This window comes from Chiloscyllium plagiosum, chromosome 1 (genome assembly GCF_004010195.1).
Source record: "Chiloscyllium plagiosum isolate BGI_BamShark_2017 chromosome 1, ASM401019v2, whole genome shotgun sequence".
NCBI lineage: Eukaryota > Metazoa > Chordata > Chondrichthyes > Orectolobiformes > Hemiscylliidae > Chiloscyllium > Chiloscyllium plagiosum.
Genome location: NC_057710.1, coordinates 36,987,865 through 37,010,638, shown reverse-complemented (window position 1 = coordinate 37,010,638; position 22,774 = coordinate 36,987,865). Strand labels below are relative to the sequence as shown.

At 40.8% G+C, this 22,774-nt stretch overlaps 1 protein-coding gene across 3 annotated transcripts in view; it reads left to right on the top strand.

Annotated features, from left to right (window-relative positions):
* LOC122565129 (methyl-CpG-binding domain protein 2-like) overlaps positions 1 to 21,739 on the top strand; it is an 86,487-nt gene extending 64,748 nt beyond the window's left edge. For 2 of the 3 annotated variants that reach the window (XM_043720973.1, XM_043720816.1), the window contains one exon: positions 13,826 to 14,037. In XM_043720973.1, the coding sequence (XP_043576908.1) occupies positions 13,826 to 13,838 (13 nt within the window). In that variant the 3' untranslated portion in view covers positions 13,839 to 14,037. Of the gene's footprint in view, positions 1 to 13,825; positions 14,038 to 20,690 lie in introns of those variants that run through there. The other variant, XM_043720903.1, reaches the window with a different exon arrangement.
* The last annotated feature ends 1,035 nt before the right edge of the window (positions 21,740 to 22,774 follow it).

The window sequence follows — 22,774 nt, the reverse complement described above, 5'->3', positions numbered from 1 at the left end:
TACTTCCTCTTGAAGGTTGGAAGCTCCTCATTGCTGGTCTTGTGCATTTCTCCCAACTTTCCCTCCAGCCTTTTAAGGGTTGGGTTTAAGTTCCATCGTGGCAGATGGTAAAATTTAAATTCAATGAAAAAAAAATCTGGAATAAAAAGCTAACCAAATAGCAGTTAACTAAGGAAAGCTAAGAGAGAATATGAAGAGATACTGGAAGCTAACATAAACAGGAAATCCAAAATGTTCTTTAGGCATATCAATAGTAAATGGATAGTGTTTTCAGTGATTTTCTCTTACATTAATGTTGCTGGGAACTTGAATGAGATATCCTTCTGAGGAATGTTGTGGTTATTATACCATAGTAAACCATTCACATTTTGTATGGAATATGGATCTTTTACAACAACTTTAAGTGACTAAAAGAAAACAATGATTGAATTTCAGATTAATCAAAAGTGAAGGAGAGAAACAAGGTTGCTTTGTGAAGCTGACAACTTTGCTTTTCTACTCTAGGTATTTCGCCATCAAAAGTTGGCACGTTTGAGCTTTTACCTTGAGAATAAATGTGGCATATCACTTCAAATAGATTTCCAGCTGAGGTGTTGTCAGCATTTAAATAAGATTCAACCATATAAAATAGAGGGAAGACTATTATAAAGATTGTTTTATTTTTTTCTCTGTGATGCTTAGATTTGTCAAAACACAGCACTACTCTTGTTTACATTTGTGCATCAGCTTGATAATTAATCCTTGGATATGATAATGAGCTACTTTGTAAGGATCATTAACATTTTTTAATGTTATATTCCAAAATACAGTGGAATTTCTAGAGTTCTCATTAATTTAGAAAGAAATGTATATCTCCTGGATCATTTTCCATATTGGATGTATTGGATGCTTAGACCTATTTTTAGATTCCGTTCTAATTCTCAAATCAATTGCGAGCCAGGCTGAATATAGAAAGCTCAGAAGGGAACTGAACAAAAACAAAGAAAGCTAAGAGAGAATATGAAGAGATACTGGAAGCTAACATAAACAGGAAATCCAAAATGTTCTTTAGGCATGTCAATAGTAAAAGGATTGTAATAGGAGTGGGGCTGATCAAGGATTAAAAGGGGATTTACACAAAAAGATGAGACAGAGCTGAGGTATGAAATGGAAATTTTGCTGTGGGTCTGGAGTGGCATGTAGACCAAACCAAATAACAGATTTCTATCTTTAAAGAACATTAATGAACTAGATGGGTTCTTACAACAATGGTTACATGACTGCCATTTGGTTAACTTTTTATTCCAGATTTTTTTTCTTTTAATTTAAATTTTACCATCTGCCACAATGGAACTTACTCCCAGAGTATTGGGGCGGCACAGTGGCTCATTGGTTAGCATTGCTGCCTCTCAGTGCCAGTGACCCAGTTTCGATTTCAGCCTTGGGAGTGTGTGTGGAGTTTGTACATTCTCTCTGTTTCTGCCTCTGGGTGCTCCACTCATCTCCCACAAAGATGTACAGGTTATATGGATTGGCCTTGCTAAATTGCCCCATTGTGCCTAGGGATTACGGGGATTGTGGATCTGAGTAGGATGCTCTTCGGGAGTTTGGTGAAAACTAGGTTAGCTGAATGACCTCTTTCTGCAAAGTGGAGATTCTGGATTACAGGTCCAGTAACATTATCACTACTCTTCTGCCTTACCAGAAATGCATATAAATTTAATTTTGCAAATTTTATAAAAAGAACAACCAGTTAATTCAAACACTGGTAGTCTGGTCTCTACACTGTATAAACCGCTGCCAGAGTTAAGGCGGGAGGTCAGAAAGGAAATGTGTTTTGTAGTTTTGCTTTTCTTGAACCTTTTCAGCCTTAAGATTGTTTCTTAATCTGCTACATGAGAAGAAGCTAGTTTTTTGGTGTGTATCTGATAAGTGGTTAACACTTCTTCCTAAGATTCAATATAGCAATGCAACTAGTGGTTATTTTAGTGAAAATATATATAAAAATTCCTGAATAGATATTGCAGAACCTCAAAGATCATAATCTCTGCATTATTACCTAAGCCATGTGAAGATTGGCCGAGAGCAACCAGATGAGAGAGATGAATGCATGGCTCATAGACTGCAGTGGTAGAAGTGCGTTCCAGGTCATTAGATACTGTTAGCTGTACCGGGTAAACTCAGCTCAGTTCTGTGGAAGGGTCACTGGACCCGCAACATTGACTGTTCTTTCTCTTCACAAATGCTGCCAGGCCTGCTGAGCTTTTCCAGCAATTTCTTTTTTTGTTTCTGTCCCAAGGGATTGTCTCCACCTGAACCATGACTGAGTTCCTGCCAATGACATAACTGTGGAAGCAGAGAGAATTTTAAACTTAATGGGGGCAGGGGAAATATTTGTGAAGATACAGTAAAGTTACACAAAGAGTAAAAGGATAAAACCAAAGGTTCTGTACCTAAACCCATACAGCATTCAAAATAAAACAAATTAACTCTGTGCAAATAGAAATAAATACAATCTGGTAGTTATTATAGGGTCATCGTGGCACAATGACGTTGATTGGGACCTGAATCTTAAAGGATGACAAGGAAGTTGGAAAATGTGAAAGGTTGGCTGTTAGTTAAAAGAATAAAGAACAGTATGGTTCAGGAACAGATGTTTTGGCCCACCAAGCCTGCACCAACACATGACACCTTTCTACATTAAAAACCTGTGCGTTCTGTATCCCTCTATTCCCTGTCCATTTAAGTATCTGTCATGATGCCTCTTAAATGCTTCTACCACCACCTCTGGCAGCATGTTGAAGGCACTTAGTACCCTCTACTTTTAAAAAAAAAAGCCTCTCACATCTCCTTTAAACTTTTCCCTCTTATCTTAAACCTATATCTCCTAGTAATTGACATTTCTATCCAGGGAAAAAGGCACTATCTATTCTATCCATGCCTGTCATAATTTTGTAAACTTCTATTAGTTGCCTCACAGTCTCCAATGTTCAAGTGAAAACAAATCAAGTTTGTCCAGTCTCTCATCATAGCTAATATTCTCCACACCAGGCAACATCCTGGTAAACCATTTCTGTACCCTATCTAAACATTTACTAGTGGTGTAGCAACCAGAACTGTACCCAAGATATCACACTGCAAATAAAAGCTCATAGTGTAGAGGTTAGTATATTGGCATGGAGAAAAGATTGGCTGGCTAACAGAAAGCTGAGAATAAGCATGAATGGGTCATTTTCAGATTAGCAAGATATACTAAATGGTATGCCTTTTGGGTTGGTGCTCAAACATTTAAAATTTATATAAATTACTTGGATGAAGAAACAGAAGATACATTTGTCAATTTTACTGATGGCACAAAGGTTGGAAGGAAAATAAATTGTAAAGAGGATATAAGGCTAAAAAAGATGTGGATTGTTTGTGAGTCAACAAGGATGAAGCAACTGTGATATTGTCTGTATTGACAGGAAGAATAAAAACCTACTTTTAAAAAAAAATCATGTGGGGTGTGGGCATTGCTGGCTAGCCAGTATTTGTCTGACCCTAGTTACCCTAGAAGGTAGTGGTGAGCTGCCTTCTTGAACCGCTGCAGTCCACCTGCTGTGGGTTGACTCACAATGCCATTGGGAAGGGAATTCCTGGATTTGGACCTAGCAACAATGAAAGAATGGTGATATATTTCCAAGTGAGGATGGTGAATGGCTTGGAGGGGAACTTGAAGGTTTCCGTATATCTGCTGATCTTGTCCTTTTAGATAGAAGTGCTTGTGGGTTTGGAAAATGCAGTCTGAGGATCTTTGATGAATTTCTGCAGTGCATCTTGTAGATGGTCGCAGCAGTGTGCACTGAGCATCAGTGGTGGAGAGAGTGGATGCAGTGCCAATTAAGTGGGAGGCTTTGTTTTCGATGGTGTCAAGTTTCTTCAGTGTTGTTAGGGCTGCACTCATCCAGGCAAATGGGGAGTATTCCATCTTACACTACTGACTTGTGCCTTATAGAGGGTGGACAGGATTTCAGGATACAGGAGGTAAGTTCCTTGCCGCAGTATTCCTCACCTCTGACCTGAATTTGTAGCTACTGTGTTTACATAGTGTGTCCAGTTGAGTTTACGATCAATGATAACTCCCATGATGTGAGGGTTCAGTGATGGTAACACTGTTGAATGTTAAGGAGTGGTGGTTAGATTGTCTCTTATTGGTAATATAGCTTGGCATTTGTGTAGCACAAATATTACTTGCGACTTGTCAGCCCAAACCTGCATATTGTGCGGACCTTTTTGCATTTGGACACGGACTGCTTCTTTGTCTGAGAAGTCATGAATGTTGTTGGACATTGTGCAATCATCAGCAATTATGTAATGATGAGAGATTACAGAGCTCTGAAATGGAGTGTTCAGGATATGCTCTTGCAAGAATCAGAAAAGTTTAGTGTACACAAGAAAACAACTGAAATGTTTTCATTATGACAAGGAGAATAGAATACAAAAGTAATAATCTTACTGTACATTTATTTGGGGAACTGTTGAGACCTCTCTGGAGAACTATGGTCACCTTATTTCAGGAAGGATGGAAGCAGTTTATAGAAGGCTTGCCAGGTAAATACCTGGAATGCGAAAGATAGAAGGAAAGATTAGCTAGGCAAGCTTTAGTCTTCTTGGGTTTAGAAGATTACAAAATGATTTTACTGAATCCTTGAAGATCCTGAAGAGACTTGACAGGGTAGGTGCAGAGAGGATGGTTTTCTCTAATAGGCGAATTTAAAACTAGGGATCACAGTTTAAAAATCAAGCATTGTCCATTTAAAACACATTATGGGATTTTTTTTCTCTTGAGAGTTATGAGTCTTTGCAAGCAGAGTCATTAGTTAATTTTAAAGCAGCGATAGATAAATATTTGTTAAGGAAAGAGTTGAGAGGTTGAGGGTTATGCAAGAATGAGAATTTTAGATTGCAATCAGATTAGCCATGAACTTGATGAATGATAGAGCAGGCTGAAGAGGCTTAATTCTGCTCCTTATTCATATGTTTGTTTGTAACCAGGTTGATTTCCTGGCTTGATGGTAATGATAATAGTAATGTCTCAACCAGAAGGTGGTATCTCCAAATACACAGTATTCTGTCAATGCTATACTTAAAAAATCTACCTCAATCAGGGATTGGCAACCTTTTTTGTTATACAAATAAAGCCTGGAAAATATTAGACAAAAACTCTACTTCCAAATCAATTGACTAGTATGCATTATGGAATGCATAATTTGCATTTTAGTAAGTAATATATATACTTGGCAGATAGAGTTTAAATTAGATAAATGTGAGGTGCTGCATTTTGGAAAGGCAAATCAGAGCAAGACTTGAACACGTGATGGTAAGGTCCTGGGGAGTGTTGCTGAACAAAGAGAGTGCAGGTTCATGGTTCTTTGAAAGTATAGTCACAGATAGATAGAATAGTGAAGAACAGCAGAGGTCCCAGCACTGATCCCTGTGGAATACCATTAGTCACAACCCTCCATTCTGAAAAGCATACTTCTACTGCTACTCTCTGTCTCCTATAACTAAGCCAGTTCTATATCCATCTTGCCAGCTCAGCCCTGGTATGATGTGACTTCACGTTTTGTACCAGTCTGCCGTGAGGGACCTTGTCAAAGGCTATACTAGAATCCATGTAGACAATGTCAACCAGTTTTCTCTCATCAATCATCTTTGTTATCGCCTCAAAAAGCTTGATCTAATTAGTAAGGCATGATCTCCCCCACAAAGCCATGCTGTCTATCACTAATAACTCTATTTGCTTTTAAGTGTGTATAGATCATGCCCATGAGAATCTTTTCCAATAATTTCCATACCGCTGACATCAGACTCTCAGGCCTTTAATTTCCAGGATTTTCCTTGTTACCCTCCTTAAACAATGGGACAGCATTGCTATTCCCCAATCCTCTGGAACCTCGCATGTGGCCAAAGAGGTTACAAAGATATCTGTCAATGCTCCAGCAGTTTGTTCTCCTACCTCCCGCAATATTCTTGAATAGATCCCATCAGTACCTAGGGATGTATCTACCTTAATACTTTTTAAGATGCACAACACCTCTTCCTTTTTAATGCCAACTTGGCTTAGAAACTCAACATTCCCTGAGATCATCTTCCACCAATTCCTTCTCTTTGGTGAATACCGACATAAAGTATTCGTTTAGGACCTCATCTACCTCTTCTGGCTCCACACACAGATTCCCTCCTTTGTCCTTGAGTGGGCCAACTCTTTCTTTGGCTACTCTCTTGCTTTTTACATATGTATAAAAAGCCTTGGGATTCTCCTTGATCCTGTTTAACGATGTTTCATGACCCCTTGTGGCCTTTCTAATTCCTTGTTTAAGTTATTTCCTACTTCCCTTATATACTACAAGGGCTTCATCAGTTCCCATCATCCTAGATATTATGTATGCTTCCTTTTTCTTTTTGACCTAGATCGTAACATCCCTGGTCATCCATGGTTCACTTAAGTTGCCAAGCCCATCCTTCATTCTCACAAGACTGAACTCTTGTCAACTGCCAATACAAATACTCCCACATGTCCAATGTAGATTTACCCTGAAAAAGCCAGCTCGAATCAACATTCTCCAGTTCCTCCCTAATATTGTTGTAGTTCGCAATCTCACAATTGAACACCTTCACCCGAGGACTGCTGTTATCCGTATTCATGAGTATCTTCAAACTCATAGTATTATGGTCACTACTCCCGAAATGCTCCCCCACTGAAACTTGACTCACCTGGCCAGACTCATTTCCGAAAACTAGGTCCAGTATAACCCTTTTTCTGGTTGGACTATCCACATATTGTGTCAAGAATTTTCCAAGATGTCGCTATTTATTTCCCCATGTTCTCTATTTCCATATCCTTTACCACAATAAACACTGATGCAAAATATGTGGTGCTGGAAAAGCACAGCAGGTCAAGCAGCATCTGAGGAACGGGAGAGTTGACATTTCATGCATAAGCCCTTCTTCAGGAATTCCTGATGAAGGGCTTATGCCCAAAATGTCGACTTCCTGCCCCTCGGATGCTGCCTGACCTGCTGTGCTTTTCCAGTGCCACACGTTTTGACTCTGATTCTCCAGCATCTGCAGTCCTCACTTTCACCCACTGATGCAAAATAATCATTTGGTATCTTCCCCCATCTCCTGTGGTTCCACACATATGTAGCCTTGTTTAAGGGGCCCTATTCTCTCCCTAGTTACCCTTTTGTCCTTAATGAATCTGTAGAATCTCTTTGGATTCTCCTTAACCCTATTTGCCAAAGCTATCTCATGTCCCCTTTTGGCCCTTCTGATTTCTCTCAAGTGTACTCCTGCTGCTTGAATCACTTGATTTCTGCTGTCTATACCTGACAAATGCTTCCTCTTTATTCTTGACCAAAACCTCAATTTCTCTGGTCATCCAGCATTCCCTACACCTGCTGGCCTTGCCCTTCACCCTAACTGGAACATGCTATCTCTGGATTCTCGTTATCTAATTTTTTTTAAAGGTTTGTCATTTTCCAACCATCTCTTTACCTGCAAACATCTGCCTGCAATCATGTTGTGAAATTTTTTGCCTAATACCGTCAAAATTGGCCTTTCTCTAGTTTAGAACTTTAACTTTTAGATCCGGTCTAGCTTTTTCCATCACTATTTTAAAATTTATAGAATTATGGTCTCTTCCCCCACTGACACCTCAGTCACCTGGCCTGCTTTATTTCCCAAGAGTAGGTCAAACTTTGCACCTTCTCTAGTAAGTGCATCGAAATACTGAATCAGAAAATGTTTTGTGCACACTGAATAAATTCTTCTCCATCTAAGCTGTTAACACTAAAATCCCCTACCATAGCCACCCTTTTATTCTTACAAATAACTGAGATCGCCTTACTAATTTTTGTCTCAATTTCCTGCTGACTATTGCAGGGTCTGTAGTATACTCCCAATAAGGTGATTATCCCTTTCTTATATCTCAGCTCCACCCAAATAACTGCCCTGGACGTATTCCCAGGAATATCCTTCCAATAACATTAGGTGATATGCCCATATTATTCAGGTATAACATCAGCAATTTGCTTGGAGTTACAAATATTTTTTTAAAAAGCCATTATACATTGTATTAAAAAAAAACTGGTATAGGGTTGTTTTTCAGACTGGAGGCCTGTGACCAGTGGAGTGCCTCAAGGATTGGTGCTGGGTCCTCTACTTTTTGTCATTTGCATAAATGATTTGGATGCGAGCATAAGAGATACAGTTAGTAAGTTTGTAGATGACACCAAAATTGGAGGTGTAGTGGACAGCGAAGAGGGTTACCTCAGATTACAACAGGATCTGGACCAGTTGAGCCAAAGGGCTGAGAAGTGGCAGGTGGAGTTCAATTCAGATAAAGGTGAGGTGCTGCATTTTGGGAAAGCAAATCTTAGCAGATCTTATACACTTAATGGTAAGGTCCTAGGGAGTGTTGCTTCTATGTTCTATGTAGGCTGCGGCTGTTTTCCCTGGAGTATCGGAGGCTGAGGGGTGACCTTCAAGAGGTTCAAAAAATCATGAGGGGCATGGATAGGTTGAATAGCCTAGGTCTTTTTCCCAGGTTAGGGAAGTCCAAAATTAGAGGGTTTAGGGTGAGAGGAGCAAGATAAAAAAGAGACCTCAGGGGCAACTTTTTCACGCAGAGGGTGGTACGTGTATGGAATGAGCTGCCAGAGGTAGTGGTGGAGGCTGGTACAATTGCAACATTTAAGAGGCATTTGGATGGGTATATGAATAGGAAGGGTTTGGAGGGATATGGGCCAGGTGCTGGCAGGTGGGACTAGTTTGGGTTGGGATATCTGGTCGGTATGGACGGGTTGGACCGAAGGGTCTGTTTCCATGCTGTACATCTCTATGACTATGACTGTATACTGATTTGATTTCATTTAACTGTTACAGTCAGACATAAATCTGTTTCTTTGGACACAGCATTAAGCAAAATTATGGACAATATTTAACCAATTTAATCCTTGATATTATGTTTAAGATTTAGAGATATGGGTGTTTATGATAACTTTATTCCATTGTAAAATCAGTAAATATTTATTCCTAAATAGTGCATTCATTACTTAAATATTCTATCAACAAGATGATGGTGTTCAACCATTAAGTGAGAAACTAAGTATAAAAATGACCTCACTACTGGAGTTCTAATAAGCCCTCATCATTTCACTTTCTGCCAGTATAGAGTTTACTGGTTAAAAGCTGCTGGAAGTAGAAGGCTTAAAGTGCATTTATTCATTATGTTGATTTGTGCAAATTACTGTTCAGCAGGAGTTAAAGACCATTTAAGTGGTGCCATAGAATATCTGAAAAGCAATGAGCATTTTTAATTAGCAGCAAAATAACAATTTTTCTAAACTGAAACAACGAATCCTAATTCTCAATGGACTATGTACAAATGGGCAGAAAAAATATATAGGAGAAAGTGAGGACTGCACAGCTGGAGATCGGAGCTTAAAAATATATATTTGACTTGGCAAAGGAAAATTATGTGGTATGTTTGTTTCTATCATCTTGCTCTTAATTTTTTGGAATAGTCTTGCAAACTCCTTTTTAGTCATATGATTATAAGTCTGTGTCCTGCTGTGAATTCAGCTTGAATTAAGTTAATTCTTTTTGCATGTTCACAGCAGAGTAACTTAACAATAAATCATGAGGATGCTGGAAATCAGAAACAAAAACAAATTGCTGGAAAAATCTAGCAGGTCTGGAAGCATCTTTGGAGAGAAAGCAGAGGTAACATTTTGGGTCCAGTGATCCTCCCTCAGAACAGATTGTAGCTAGGTAATAATTGGTATATATGTTAAAGAAGGGATTGGGTGGGAGAGGGGAAGGCGTAAATGAGTTGGAACCCAGGGGGAGAGAGGGAAGAACAATTGGGCAGACAAAGGAATGGGTAAAGGTCAGCCCAGGAGAATAAATTGTCAGTAATGGGGACCATTAGTGAATGAAAATGGGTTGTTTATGGTAGCAGCCCATGTGATGACAAGGCCTGGTGTGTGAAGGTTGGGATAAGGACATGGGAGGACATTTTCCTGCATGACGATTATTGAGCTTGATGTTGTTAAACTTGAAAGGGTTTAGAAAATATTCACAAGGATGTTGTTGGGATTGGATGATTTGAGCTATAGGGAGATTCTGAATAAGTTGGGGCTTTTTTCCCTGGAGTGTTGGAGACTGAGGGTGAACTTAGAGGTTTGTAAAATCATGAGGGGAATGGATAGGTGTATAGCCAAGGTCTTTCTCCAGAGTAGGGGAATCCAAAACTAAAGGGAATAGGTTTAAGGTGAGAGGGACCTTAGGGGTGACTTTTTTTATGCAGAGGGTGGTGTGTGTATGGAACAAGCTGCCAAAGGAGATGGTGGGGGTGGGTACAGTTACAACATTTAAAAAGCATCTGATTGGATACATGATCATAAAGGGTTTAGAGAGACATGAGCCAAATGTTGGCAAATGGAACTAGATCAGTTTAAGATGTCTGGTCGTCATGGGCACTTTGGATCGAAGGGTATGTTTCTCTGCTGTATAACTCTGACTGAGTCCAGAAGGCTGTTCTTTCAACTGGTGCTGAGCTTCACTGGAGCACTCCATCAAGCCCGAGACAGAGATGTTGACCTGGGAACACGGCGATGTGTTGAAATGCCAGACAACCAAAACTAAAGTCATTTTTGCAAACAAAACTTAGGTATCCTGCAAAATGGTTGCCAAATCTGCATTTTGTCTTCCTAGTGTAGAGGAGACACCATTGCGAGCAGCAAATGCAGTTGACTAAATTGAATGCTGATGTGGAGGTGCCGGTGTTGGACTGGGATGGGCAAAGTTAAAAATCACACGACACCAAATTATAGTCCAACAGGTTTATTTGGAAGTACTAGCTTTTGGAGCGCTGCTCCTTCATTGGGTGGCTACCTGATGAAGGAGGAGTGCACTGAAAGCTAGTGCTTCCAAATAAAACCTGTTGGACTATAACCTGCTGTTGTGTCATTTTTAAATTGAATGAAGTACAGGTAAAGCACTGCTTCATCTGGAAGATGTGTCTAGAGCCTTGGATACTGAGGAGGGAGAAAGTAAATGGGCAGGTGTTACATCCTGTGATTGCATGGGAAGGTGTAGTGGGGATGTGGGGAGAGGAGGAGAAGGAATGGACCAAGGTGTCTCAGAGGCAATGTTCCCTGAAGAAAGCTAACAAGGGAGGTGAGGGGAATGTGTGTCTGGTGGTGGCACCCCGCTGGAGATAGTGGAAATGGCGGCAAATGATCCTCTGGATATTGATGCTGGGAGAATGGTAGGTGAGGGCGAGGGGGACCCTATCGCTGATATGGAAGGAAAGAGAAGGGCTGAAGTGTGGGAGATGGGTCAGACTCAAGTGAGGGGCCCTGTCAACGATGTGCAGGGGAATCTTTGGTTGTGGAAGAAAGTGGACATTTTGGAGTACCTGTAATCAAAGTTGGCATCATCAGAACAGATGTGATGTAGACAGAGGAACTGGGAGAGTGGAACAGCACCTTTACAGGATGCATGGTGTGAGCATGTATAGTCAAAGTAACTGTGGGCGTCTGTGGGTTTGTAGTGGATATTGGTGGCCAGCTTAACCGCAGAAATAGAAACAGATGTGGATGAAGGGAAAGGGAGGAGTCAGAGCTAGGTGAGGGGTGGAAATTGGTAGCGAAATTGATAAACTTTTACAATTCTAGACAAGAAAGGAAAAAACCCCAATTTCAACAATATACTGGAGAAAGAGTTGTAGTTCGGCACCAGAACAGGACTGGAACAAGAGATGTGCCGCGTACCTCTCAAAGAGACAGGCATTACTGGGGCCTATGCTGGTCGCCATGGCCACCCCTTTGACCTGAAGAAAGTGGGGGGATTTAAAGGAGGGGTTGTTCAAAGTGAGGCAGAGGAGGGTGGTGAAGGATGGGGACGTGAACCTTTTTGCAGGAAGAAGCAGAGAGCCCTTAGACCATCCTGATGGTGGATGGATGTGGAAAGGGATTGCATGGCCATGGGAAAGAGGAGACAGTTAGAGCCTGCAAACTGGAAAATCTGAAACTGACGTAAAACATCAGAGGATTCACAGATGTAAGTGGGAAGGAACTGGATAAGGGGAGAAAAAAATGAGTTGAGGTAGTAAGAGATGTGTTCTATGGGGCAGGAGCAGGCAAGAACAATGGGTCTGTCCAGGCAATCCTGTTTGTGAATTTTGGGAAGGAGGCAGAAGTAGGCCCTCAACCCTACACAGCCTATCAGCTTGGTGGCAGGAGCAAGCTGATAGGCCCTCAACCCTACACAGCGGGGAGATCACTAGATGAATTGAGATAAGTGACTGTTGTGGACACAATGGCCTAATGTTCCGTGGTAGGTTCATGGTCCAGGGGAGATGGGAAGAAGTATCTGAGAGCTGATGCTCAGCCTTTTCAAAGTAGAGGTCAGGACACCAGACAACAATAGCACCACCCCCCCTTGTCAGCTAGCTTGTACAATCAGCAAAATGTGCAATCTCTATATACCCATGACAGCATTGCCAAATACCAGACTAATGCCATTTACAAGTTCACTGATGACACCACTATAGTCAGTCGAATCCCAGATGGCAATGAAACAGACGGGAAGTGGAAGACCTGGAAAAATGGTCCACTGAGAACAACCTAGCTCTTAATGCTGGCAAAACCAAACAACTCATTATTGAGATTTGGTGGGATGTTACCCATCCCCCCCCTACCCATTAACAGCGCAGAGGTGGAACGAGTGGAGAGTGTTAAGCTCCTGGGAGTGGTCATTCACAACAAGTTTTCTTGGACTCTTCATGTGGACGCACTGGTTACAAAGGCCCAACAACATCTCCTCTCCCTCAGGTAGCTGAGGAAATTTGGCATGACGGCGAATACCCTTGCCAACCCTTATAGGTGCACTATCGAGAGCATTCTGATCGAATGTATCACTAACTGATATGGCAACTGTACCATTCAAAATTGGAGGTGGTTACAGAGAGTGGTGAACTCGGTCCGGGTAATCAAAAAGGCCAACCTCCCATCTATAGAATCAATCTAGCAGGCCCACTCTGAAGGAAAGGCTGCCAGCATTGTCAAAGATCCATCCCACCCTGGCAATGTTTTTCTACAACCTCTACCATCGGGGAGAAGGTACAGAAGCCTGAACACACGCACCAGCCGGTTTTGCGTCAGTTTCTGTCCTACTGTTAGAATACTGAATGGACACTCAAACTCTTAACATTCACCTGTACCTGTGTTTTTGTTTTTGCTGCTGTTTACCTATTATTTACTTATCTATGCTACTTAACTCTGTGACCTGCCTGTATTGCTCACAAGACAAAGGTTTTCACTGTGCCTCGGTACACGTGACAATAAATTCAATTCAATTGTTTATAAAGTCAGAGTTGGATATCAAAGCTTAGAGTGCATTCAGTTCTGAAGGAGATAGGTCAGAAAGGGTAAGGGAGGCAAAGAAGTTAAGGTGACAAATGTCACATCAACAATTCTTGATTAACAGACGGAGAGCAGGTAAACGGCTGGAGGGAGAGTGTTAAAGGTGAGTGAAAGGATCTGTGGGACAGGGAGAGGGCTCTTAAATTAACAATACACAGCCAATATTATAGAGATTAGCGGCTCCATATCGTGTCTCCTGGAAAATATGCCATGTTTGTCTCAAGCTTCTACCCCTTAGACAGCAATGTATAATATTTAACATTCAAACTTTTGTTCAGTAGTTTAAAAAAAATGTTTTTATAGTTCCTTTGATTTGAATTTTCATGTTTTAACTAACCTTCCCTAAAATCTAAAATCAAAATATCTTTCAGATGCAACAGATGAAGTCACATTGTTAGGCCATTGTAGAGGTTACTTTGCATACCATCCAGTTGTGCTACATTTGGCCAGGGTCTTTCCAAGAAAGACATTTGCAGATTCACCTAAAACGTAGAATTTCCAAAAGTGAATTTAGAATTAGAATCCCTACAGTGTGGAAACAGAACCTTCGGCCCAACAAGTCCACACCAACCGTCCGAAGAGGAACCCACATGGACCTATTCCCCTACCTTACATATTTACCCTTGACTAATGCACCTAACTTACACGCCCCTGAACACTATGGGCAATTTAGCATGGCCAATTTACCTAACCTGCACACCTTTGGATTCTGGGAGGAAACCGGAGCACCCGACGGAAACCCATGCAGATACGGGAAGAATGTGTAAACTCCACCCAGACAGTCACCCAAGGCTGAAATCGAACCTGGGTCCCTGCTGCTGTGAGGCAGCAGTGCTAACCACTGAGCCACTCTGCTGCCCAGGTGAAGAGGCACATCTTTTATGAGAATACCTAAGCACATTTGAAATAGAAGCAGAAATAGATCATTTGGCTTGAAATCTGCACAGCCATTCAATAACATCATAGCTGATCTGTTTGTTTCGAATTCCACGTTCTCAGCTACCTGAGAATGTCTGATTCCCTTGCCTTGCTAGACGTTATCTATCTCTGCCTTAAAATATATGCATACCTCTTATCCACCATCTTCTGAGGCAGAGAGTTTCAGAGTCACACAACCCTCAGAGAAAAAAAGTCCATTCTTCACTGTCTTAAGAGTGACCCCTAATTTTAAAACAGTGCTGCATAGTTTTAAACTGAGTCACGAGGACTCACAACGACCTGATGAAGGAGCAGTGCTCCGAAAGCCAGTGCTTCCAAATAAACCTATTGGACTATAACCGGGTGTTGTGAGATTTTTAACTTTCTGCATCTACCTTGTCAAGACCAGTCAGAATGTGATAACCTTCAATTAAATCATCCCTCGTTGTTTTAAATTCCAGTTAAAAGAAATCTCGCCCGTCCAACTTATTTTATAAGACAATGCACTTAGTCCAACTATCAAACTTATAAACCTCCTCTGAACTGCCTCTAACATGGACTGGTGTGGTGACAGCAGCGTTGGTAGAGCAACATGACAAAGGGACTCTAGGCTGGCCGACTGCTGCCTGCTGGTCTTGGTCCCTATGTCATGGTGATCCAGACCCATTTAAGAAGGACCAAATGGTGAACTTTTAACTTCTCTCTTTATTTTATACTTTGCCTAAGACTTTGTATCTAGGTTCCTTTGTTCCTAAGATGGTGCTGGGAATAGTGACATCGTACACTTCTTACTGTACCCCTGTTTCCCTGTACTTGAGTACACATGATGATAAAAACTAATTCAGTAGTGTTTTTTTTAAATAAGGAGACCAAAATTACACACTGCATTTGATATATATAGTCTTACCAGTGCTCCGTATAACTGAAGTAAAACATTTTGTTTAGTTCTTCTCTCATTAAAGGAGAGCATTCATTCATCATCATCATTGTACGCTGTGCCTATATACTAACCTTTTTGAGTTTCACATGGAAATCAACATGGAAGTTATAGCAGTTACCAAGCGACTTCAGTTGCCTGCTTGTTCATGAAGGACCGCAGTGTTGTTCATTGGACACCACCATTTCTGTATGCTCTGTGGGCACTGGGCACACATACCTCTTATTCACAGACTTTGGTATCTGACGTGCCAGCCTCAGAACCCTCATGAGTCATCTCTGATCCACTTATAGAATGCTTCTGCTTTTCAATGCAGCACCAGCAACTATTATTGTAATGTTATAGCAAGGATACAGGTCCAGGATGCTCACATGCATGCATGCGTGCATCCACACACAAAACTGATGGACCCGACCAGGATGCTCACAGCATCCTTGTCTTGCCTTGACTCTCTGTGCATTACACCCTCAACGAGAGGTGTTGGACTCCTTTTACTTCTGTTTTATCTTGTCATTTAGTTAGACACAAAGGAAGGAAGCTTCTCATAGCTGTCAGCAAGTTTTATTCAAGTCAAGGGATAACTTCGTCAGGAGGTCCCAGCACAGTAAGTTAGGAGCAGCTTCAGAGTCAGGAGCTTTGATACAGTCAGCTGCTTGGAGTGCTCATAGTCAGGATGGTCTCCACATAAGGTGTGTGGAGTTAAATGTGTGTCAGGTCACCATCCTTATTGGCTATTTCAGCCCTGTTTGGGCTGTTTCCCTCCTAGAATTGGCAAGGCAGATACTACAAGAGTTGTCACAGCTGTTACTTTTGGCGCAGTTGGGAGGTGGGGTCAGGCAGTGCAGAGGACATGCAGTAGTAGTGGAAGGAGTTGGGGTGAGTGACAGAATGTGAGGGAAGATATTGCATGTGATATTAAGAGTAGTAAACCATGAGCTTTGGTTGGAGGTGTGTACAAAAGCAGAAATAGTGAGTGTGAGATGTTGAAGAGGTGGTGGTTGGAGTTTTGCTGGCAGAGTGGAAAAGGTCATTGACCTCCTCATTGACCTACAATGCTGGATTGCTGAAACTGCTTTAATACAGAGCAACCTCAACAGGCTGGCATGGTCTGGTATCACAGCCACCTTTGCTGATCCTGTGCACTACATTGTCCAGCAGAATTTCCAGGACCTGCCTGGAAACAAGGTGACAGTTTCCTCTCTCCGCCGTGCCCAGGGATTATAGCAGGAACTGTGTAGGTCAGCTCAGCACTGACATTGCTTGTGCACATCAGGCTTTTAAAGGTAGCATGGATGCAAAGAATGCTGGTTAATTCCAGTATATCTAGTGCGTGACAAAGTTAAAAATCACCACACCAGGTTATAGTCCAACAGGTTTAATTGGAAGCACACTAGCTTTCGGAGCGTCACTCCTTCATCAGGTGGTAGTGGAGGGCTCAATCCTAACAGAATTTATAGCAAAAATTTACAGTCTGATGTAACTGAAATTATACATTGAAAAATTGATTGTCTGTTAAGCCTTTCATCTGTTAGAATACCATGATAGTGAAACTGAAGCAGAAGTGGTGGCTAATCCTAGTAGCACACAAACCCACCAACACTCTCAAACAAAAACTAACAAACTTAAAAGACCCAGTACATCCCATGGACAAAACCAACGTCGTCTACAAAATTCCATGCAAGGACTGCCACAAACACTACATAGGACAAACAGGAAAAAAGTTAGTCACCAGGATACACGAACACCAGCTAGCCACAAAAAGACACGACCCTCTCTCCCTCGTAGCCCGACACACAGGAAAAAAAAACCCATCATTTCGACTGGGACAGGCTAAGCAAAGACATGTCAGAGAATTCCTAGAGGCCTGGCACTCCAACCACAATGCCATAAACACATCGGTCTAGATACCATCTATCAACCCTTCAGAAAATGAACAGGAAGTGACATCACCACAAACCCCAGGAACCCCATCTAGGACAAACATATAAATAGACAGCAGGAGATAACAGCTTCACTTCACTTGGAGGTCGCCACTGATGATGTTACCTAGCCAGGTAATGAAACGTCTGAATATCAAACCTACAGCTCAGTGAGCAAACTTACACCCTAAACCTCAACCTGAGCTACAAACCTTCAATAAACCTTGCAAAAATATCAATAAATATTCTGATTCTTGGGATGAGGGCATCGCAGGTTAGTCTAGCATTTATTGCTTATCCCTAATTGTAAAGAGTCAACACAGAGGAACCTTGATTATCCGGCGTTCAGTTATCCGAATTTTGGATTATCCAGACAAGATTGCAAGGTCCCAATTTTTGGCTAAACTGTGTTATCCAGCATTTGATTGTCTGAACAAAATACTCCCTGCCTGAGGCGTTCGGATAATCGAGATTCCTCTGTGCTTTGCTGCAGGTCTAGAGTCATATAGGCCAGACCAGGTAAGGATGGCAGCTTTACTCCCTAAAAGGGCATTAGTGAACCAGATGGGTTCTTGATGACAATCGATAATGGATTCATGGCATCATAAGATTCTTAATTTCAGGTAATTATTGAATTCAAATTCCACCGTCTGCCATGGTGAGATTCAAACTCCAGTCCCCAGAACATTGTGGGTTTCTGGATTAACAATCCAGTGATAATACCACGAGACCATTGTCTCCCCACAAGCCTTGCTATGCAGTCTTTCCTCAGAGACAACCTCTTATTTCAGGTATAAGTCTGGCAAACTTCTGAACTGCCTTTCATGCATTTACATCCTTGTTTAAATATAGTAAACAATACTGTGCACAGTACTCCAGATGTGGCTTCATTATTTCCATATCTAACTGAAGTGTAACCTCCCTATCTTTGTATTTCATTCCCCTTGCTATATGTGATGACATTCTATTAGCTTTCCTGGGCCTAATCACTTGCTGAGGCATCATCTTCCTAACGGACACTTTTCACATCTCTTTACCTTGTATGCAAACTAATGATATTAACTAACGCGTGGCATTTTCTCGGTATGTTCTCTATCTGTTTCTCTCTTGAACCCCCCTGTCCCCCTAACTGATGAAACACTTCGGAATGAGATCAGAGCACTCAGTCCATCAAAGTTGTTCTATCATTCAGGATGGATAATGGACTTTCTATGCGTCAACTCCATTGGCCTGCATTACCTATCCAAAGTATATTGACCTCAGTCTTGAAAATTTTAATTCCTGCACATTGTCAACCTTTTGTGAGAATGGGATACACATATGAGTGGACATGAACTGCTCTTTATATATCCATGACAACACTCTTTACACTGACCACTTGTCCCAGAGCTGAATCACACTCTGTCATGGTGAGCTACCAGGTATTGCACAAATCCCTCCTTCCCATTCTAAATAATGCAAATATTTCTTACCTTTGAATTGATAAGCAGAAGTGTTAAATCTGGAGAATATTGAGAAATTATAATGTGAAACCCACCCATACCCCTACATTTACCCCTTACCTAAGGGGCAATTTAGCGTGGCCAATTCACCTGACCTGCACATCTTTGGACTGTGGGAGGAAACCGGAGCACCCGGAGGAAACCCACACAGACACGGGGAGAATGTGCAAACTCCACACAGTCAGTCGCCTGAGGAGGCAGCAGTGCTAACCACTGTGCCACCGTGCCGGCCACTAATACCTCTACATTACAGCTTTTCTGTAGCTGAGCTAATGGATAGTTTGACCTCTTTGCAGAAAAGTACAATTTTGGTGCTATAATTTTCTGTGTATCTGCACACTTACCTGATTTCGGACTATAGAGCTTAGTTACATTCTTTCCTGTTTAATGTATAACTCACAATAAACATTTTAAAAAGTCATTGGTATATACAGCAGCCAGAACAATTTTTGGGGAGCTATTACAGAAGCAATCTGTGCCATATCCATCTGCATTCATGGGATAACAATGTTACTAGCAGTGCTGGCATTTATTTCCCATTCCTGATTGCCCTTGATAAGGTAAATTGGTTCCTTGCTTTTGCTAATTTGTAATACAAAGATTGATTGATTATCTGGTGTTTGAAAAGGTAGCCGTCAGATATAATTTTTCCTCCCTCCTGTGACTTCACTGTTAGCCATGTAGGGAGTTTGCAACTTGGTAATTTTTTGGGAAAGCTTGCAAGGATTTGAAACAAAGTCTATTAGTGGACGCTGCAATCCAGTGGTAGTAGTGGATTTTGCTTGTGAAGCATGAAGGTGGTACAGTACTATAATCTTTCCAATGGAATTGTTTGCAATAAAAGTAGTTATCCATTGCTTAGTTTTTGTTTACTGCTTTGCATTTGTGAAGAGCACCAGCTGTAGTAAGAAAGAAAGAAATTGAGTCATTCATTGAAGCAGTTTTTGAACAGAATAGCTAAATCACTCAATTGAGGCGATAGTAAGATCCTAGTTAAGATGCTTTATTAGACTAGATGATTTGAGGTCTTCCCAAATAGCATCTTAAATAGGCGGCTCCATGTTTGAAACTGTGCCCCCAAATTCTATTACCCCGCATGAGAGGAAACATCCTCTCAGCACCTACCCTTCCAGCCCGCTCAGAATTTTGTATGTTGGATCAGCTCTCAATTTTCTAGACATTTATAAGCCTAACCTGCTCAGTCTTTTCTAATTAGACAGTCGCTTCAACCCCATTCTCTGAAATGCATCCAGTGCAATTAAATCCCTTCAAAAGGGCCAAAATTGTACATAGCACATAGCTGTGGTCTCACCAATACGCTATAGAGTTATGGCAAGGTCTCCTTGCTTCTTCTGCCTTGTATTTAAGAGCAACCCACCATTTGTTGTCCTAATTATTTGTTGTACCTGCATGCTCATTTTTTTGTAATTCATTTAGACAAACATCCAGGTTCTTCTGTACTTCAGGTGTCTGTGCCTATTTTTCGAAAGAGCCATTCAGCTACTCAGTTTCCTGCTCTTTCCCCAGTAACTTCTACCACTGTTTTGTTTTCAAAAATTACAACTCCATCTGCAACCACCATCATTTCAGACAGTGCATTGCTGGTTATAAGCTGCTGCATAAAATAAGATATTTTCAACTCACCCTCGACTCTTAGACAAAGTTTTGAAATCTCCATTCTCTTGATATGGAGCTTTCTGCTAATGAGAAGTTTCTCCTTAATTACTCAAGGTGTCTTGTGATTTTCTTCTCCCTTGTCTGAGACACTAATGTCTGTCTTAAGGGGTGAAGCCCAGAATTTGACAGTACTTTTCAATTCACAGTGGGGGAAATTAAAAAGATGCTTGGAGGTAATGGACAGAAAATTATTGGCTATATTAAAAATATTTCTTCACTATTTTGTTTTGTTTTGTAACTAATTGTTTAAAAGCGATTGCTAACTTTTTTTCTACATTTGCAGGTAATTGTATTCAATTTTGCACTTGATAATCTCAGATACATGAAATTGAAGATTACATCCAAGTACGTTGCGTCAAAAGAAGTCAGTCCAAGTCGATCAAAATCTTCAGTGACAGTGCTGAAAAAGGATCAGTGCATTACATAATCCTTGATCAGATTTTTAAATGGGACGGGAAGATTCACAAGAGCAGCAAGACCAATGTAACCACTTAATTGTTGATTTCACTTTAATGTGCTGTGCACAAACTCAGCAATAATCTTTGAGATTTTTCTGGTTGAAATAATGCTCAACTCTGGAATGAAGTAAGAATAGCACTTCTTAAGTTCATAATCACAACCTGTTTCTAAGTTACATCCTCTTTCTGCTCCCCACCTCCTTGCCCCTCCCTCCCTTTGTTCTTATGCTTCCTGTCTCCACTCATTCTACTTCCTTCTTCTCCTTATTCTACTTTAATCTTCCTCTTTCTCCTGCTTGGTCCTCCCTACTCTCTTCACCTTCAATTTCCCACATTCCACCCCCTCCCCAAAGAAACTTAGTTGGTCAGCTTGGAGAAGATTAGAATTGTATGCAGTTCTAAAATGTACTGGTGAGAAGCAAAACTCACAGTAACAATTTAGCTGATGAGAGTATGAATCAGGAATACAATACACTTCATTAAAGAAGGCAAGGGAATCCCCGAGGGTTAAAAAGTTACAATGTTATAAGGCTGAGTTTAGTTCAACAACACTTTAAAGCACCAGATTTTGTTTAAGTATTGAAATATGTGTTAAATATATTTTTAAAAAACTTTTTCTTCAGTTAATATCTTTGTAAAAACAATCAAAAATCTGTGACATAGTGCAATGTAATATTCTCTACTGAATTTAAAAAATATTTTTGTGCTGTATATAAATGATTGCCTGTTTATCATGTGGCCTGGGATTCAGTAATCTACAGCTTTATGACTGAGTAAAGCTAAAAGGATATATATTTAAATAGATTTTTATAATTATTTACTGAAAGCACTTGTACAATCTATTACCACAGATTAAAAAAATTTAGTTTACACATAAGAATTTACTTGCAATCTTTGTTTTTCTCACTGAACTATAAAGAATAAAAACTGCAAGAACTGTGGATACTGTAAATCAGAAACAAAAACTAGTTACCTCCTAGTTGCCTCCTAGTTCTAGAATCCCCAACCAGTGTAAATCAGAAGTTACCGGAAAAGTTCAGCAGATCTGGCAGCATCTGTGGAGAGAAATCAGTTAATGTTTTGGGTCCACTGACCCTTCCTCAGAATGCAGTAGGTGCTGCCAGACCTGCTGAGCTTTTCCGAACTGCAATGAATGGTGGGTAGGGAATCAAGGATCATGGGGATAGGGCAGGAAAGTGGACGTGAGGAATCTTGGAGCAGCCATGATCTTATTGAATGGCAGAGCAGATCCGTGGGACAACAACCTGCTCCTGCTCTTATTTCTTATGAATAATGTAACTACCGTATTTCTTTATCTTTAGGGCACTCATGAGGGGTTTGCCAATAAAGGCTTCTCTGAGGGGCAGTGTTGCTTAGTTACAATCTTCAACTATACATCCATATGAGAATAGGAATAGGAGTAAGCCATTGAGCCTCTTGACCCTATTGTACAACCCAGTGAGATTATGGCTGATCTGTAGCGTTTGGCCCATATGCTTAACAAATATTTATCAATCTCAGATCTAAAATAAAGAATTGATCCTGCATCCACTGCCATTTGTGGAAGAGAGTTCCAAACATCTACCACCCTTTGTGTGTAGAAGTGCTTTCCAATATCTCTTGTGAATGATCTGGCCCTAATTCTCAGACAATGCCTCCTAGTTCTAGAATCCCCAACCAGTGTAAATAAATTATCTACCCTACCTTTTACTGTTAATATTTTGGAGACTTTAATCGGATCACCCCTTAACCTTCTAAATTCTAGAGAAACAAACCTACTTGGTATAATCACTCCTCATAACTTAACCCCTGAAGTCCAGCTACCATTCTTGTCAATAAAAACTGAAATAACTACACATACTGGCAATCAGAAAAGAAATTGCTGGAAAAACTCAGCAGGTCTGAAAGC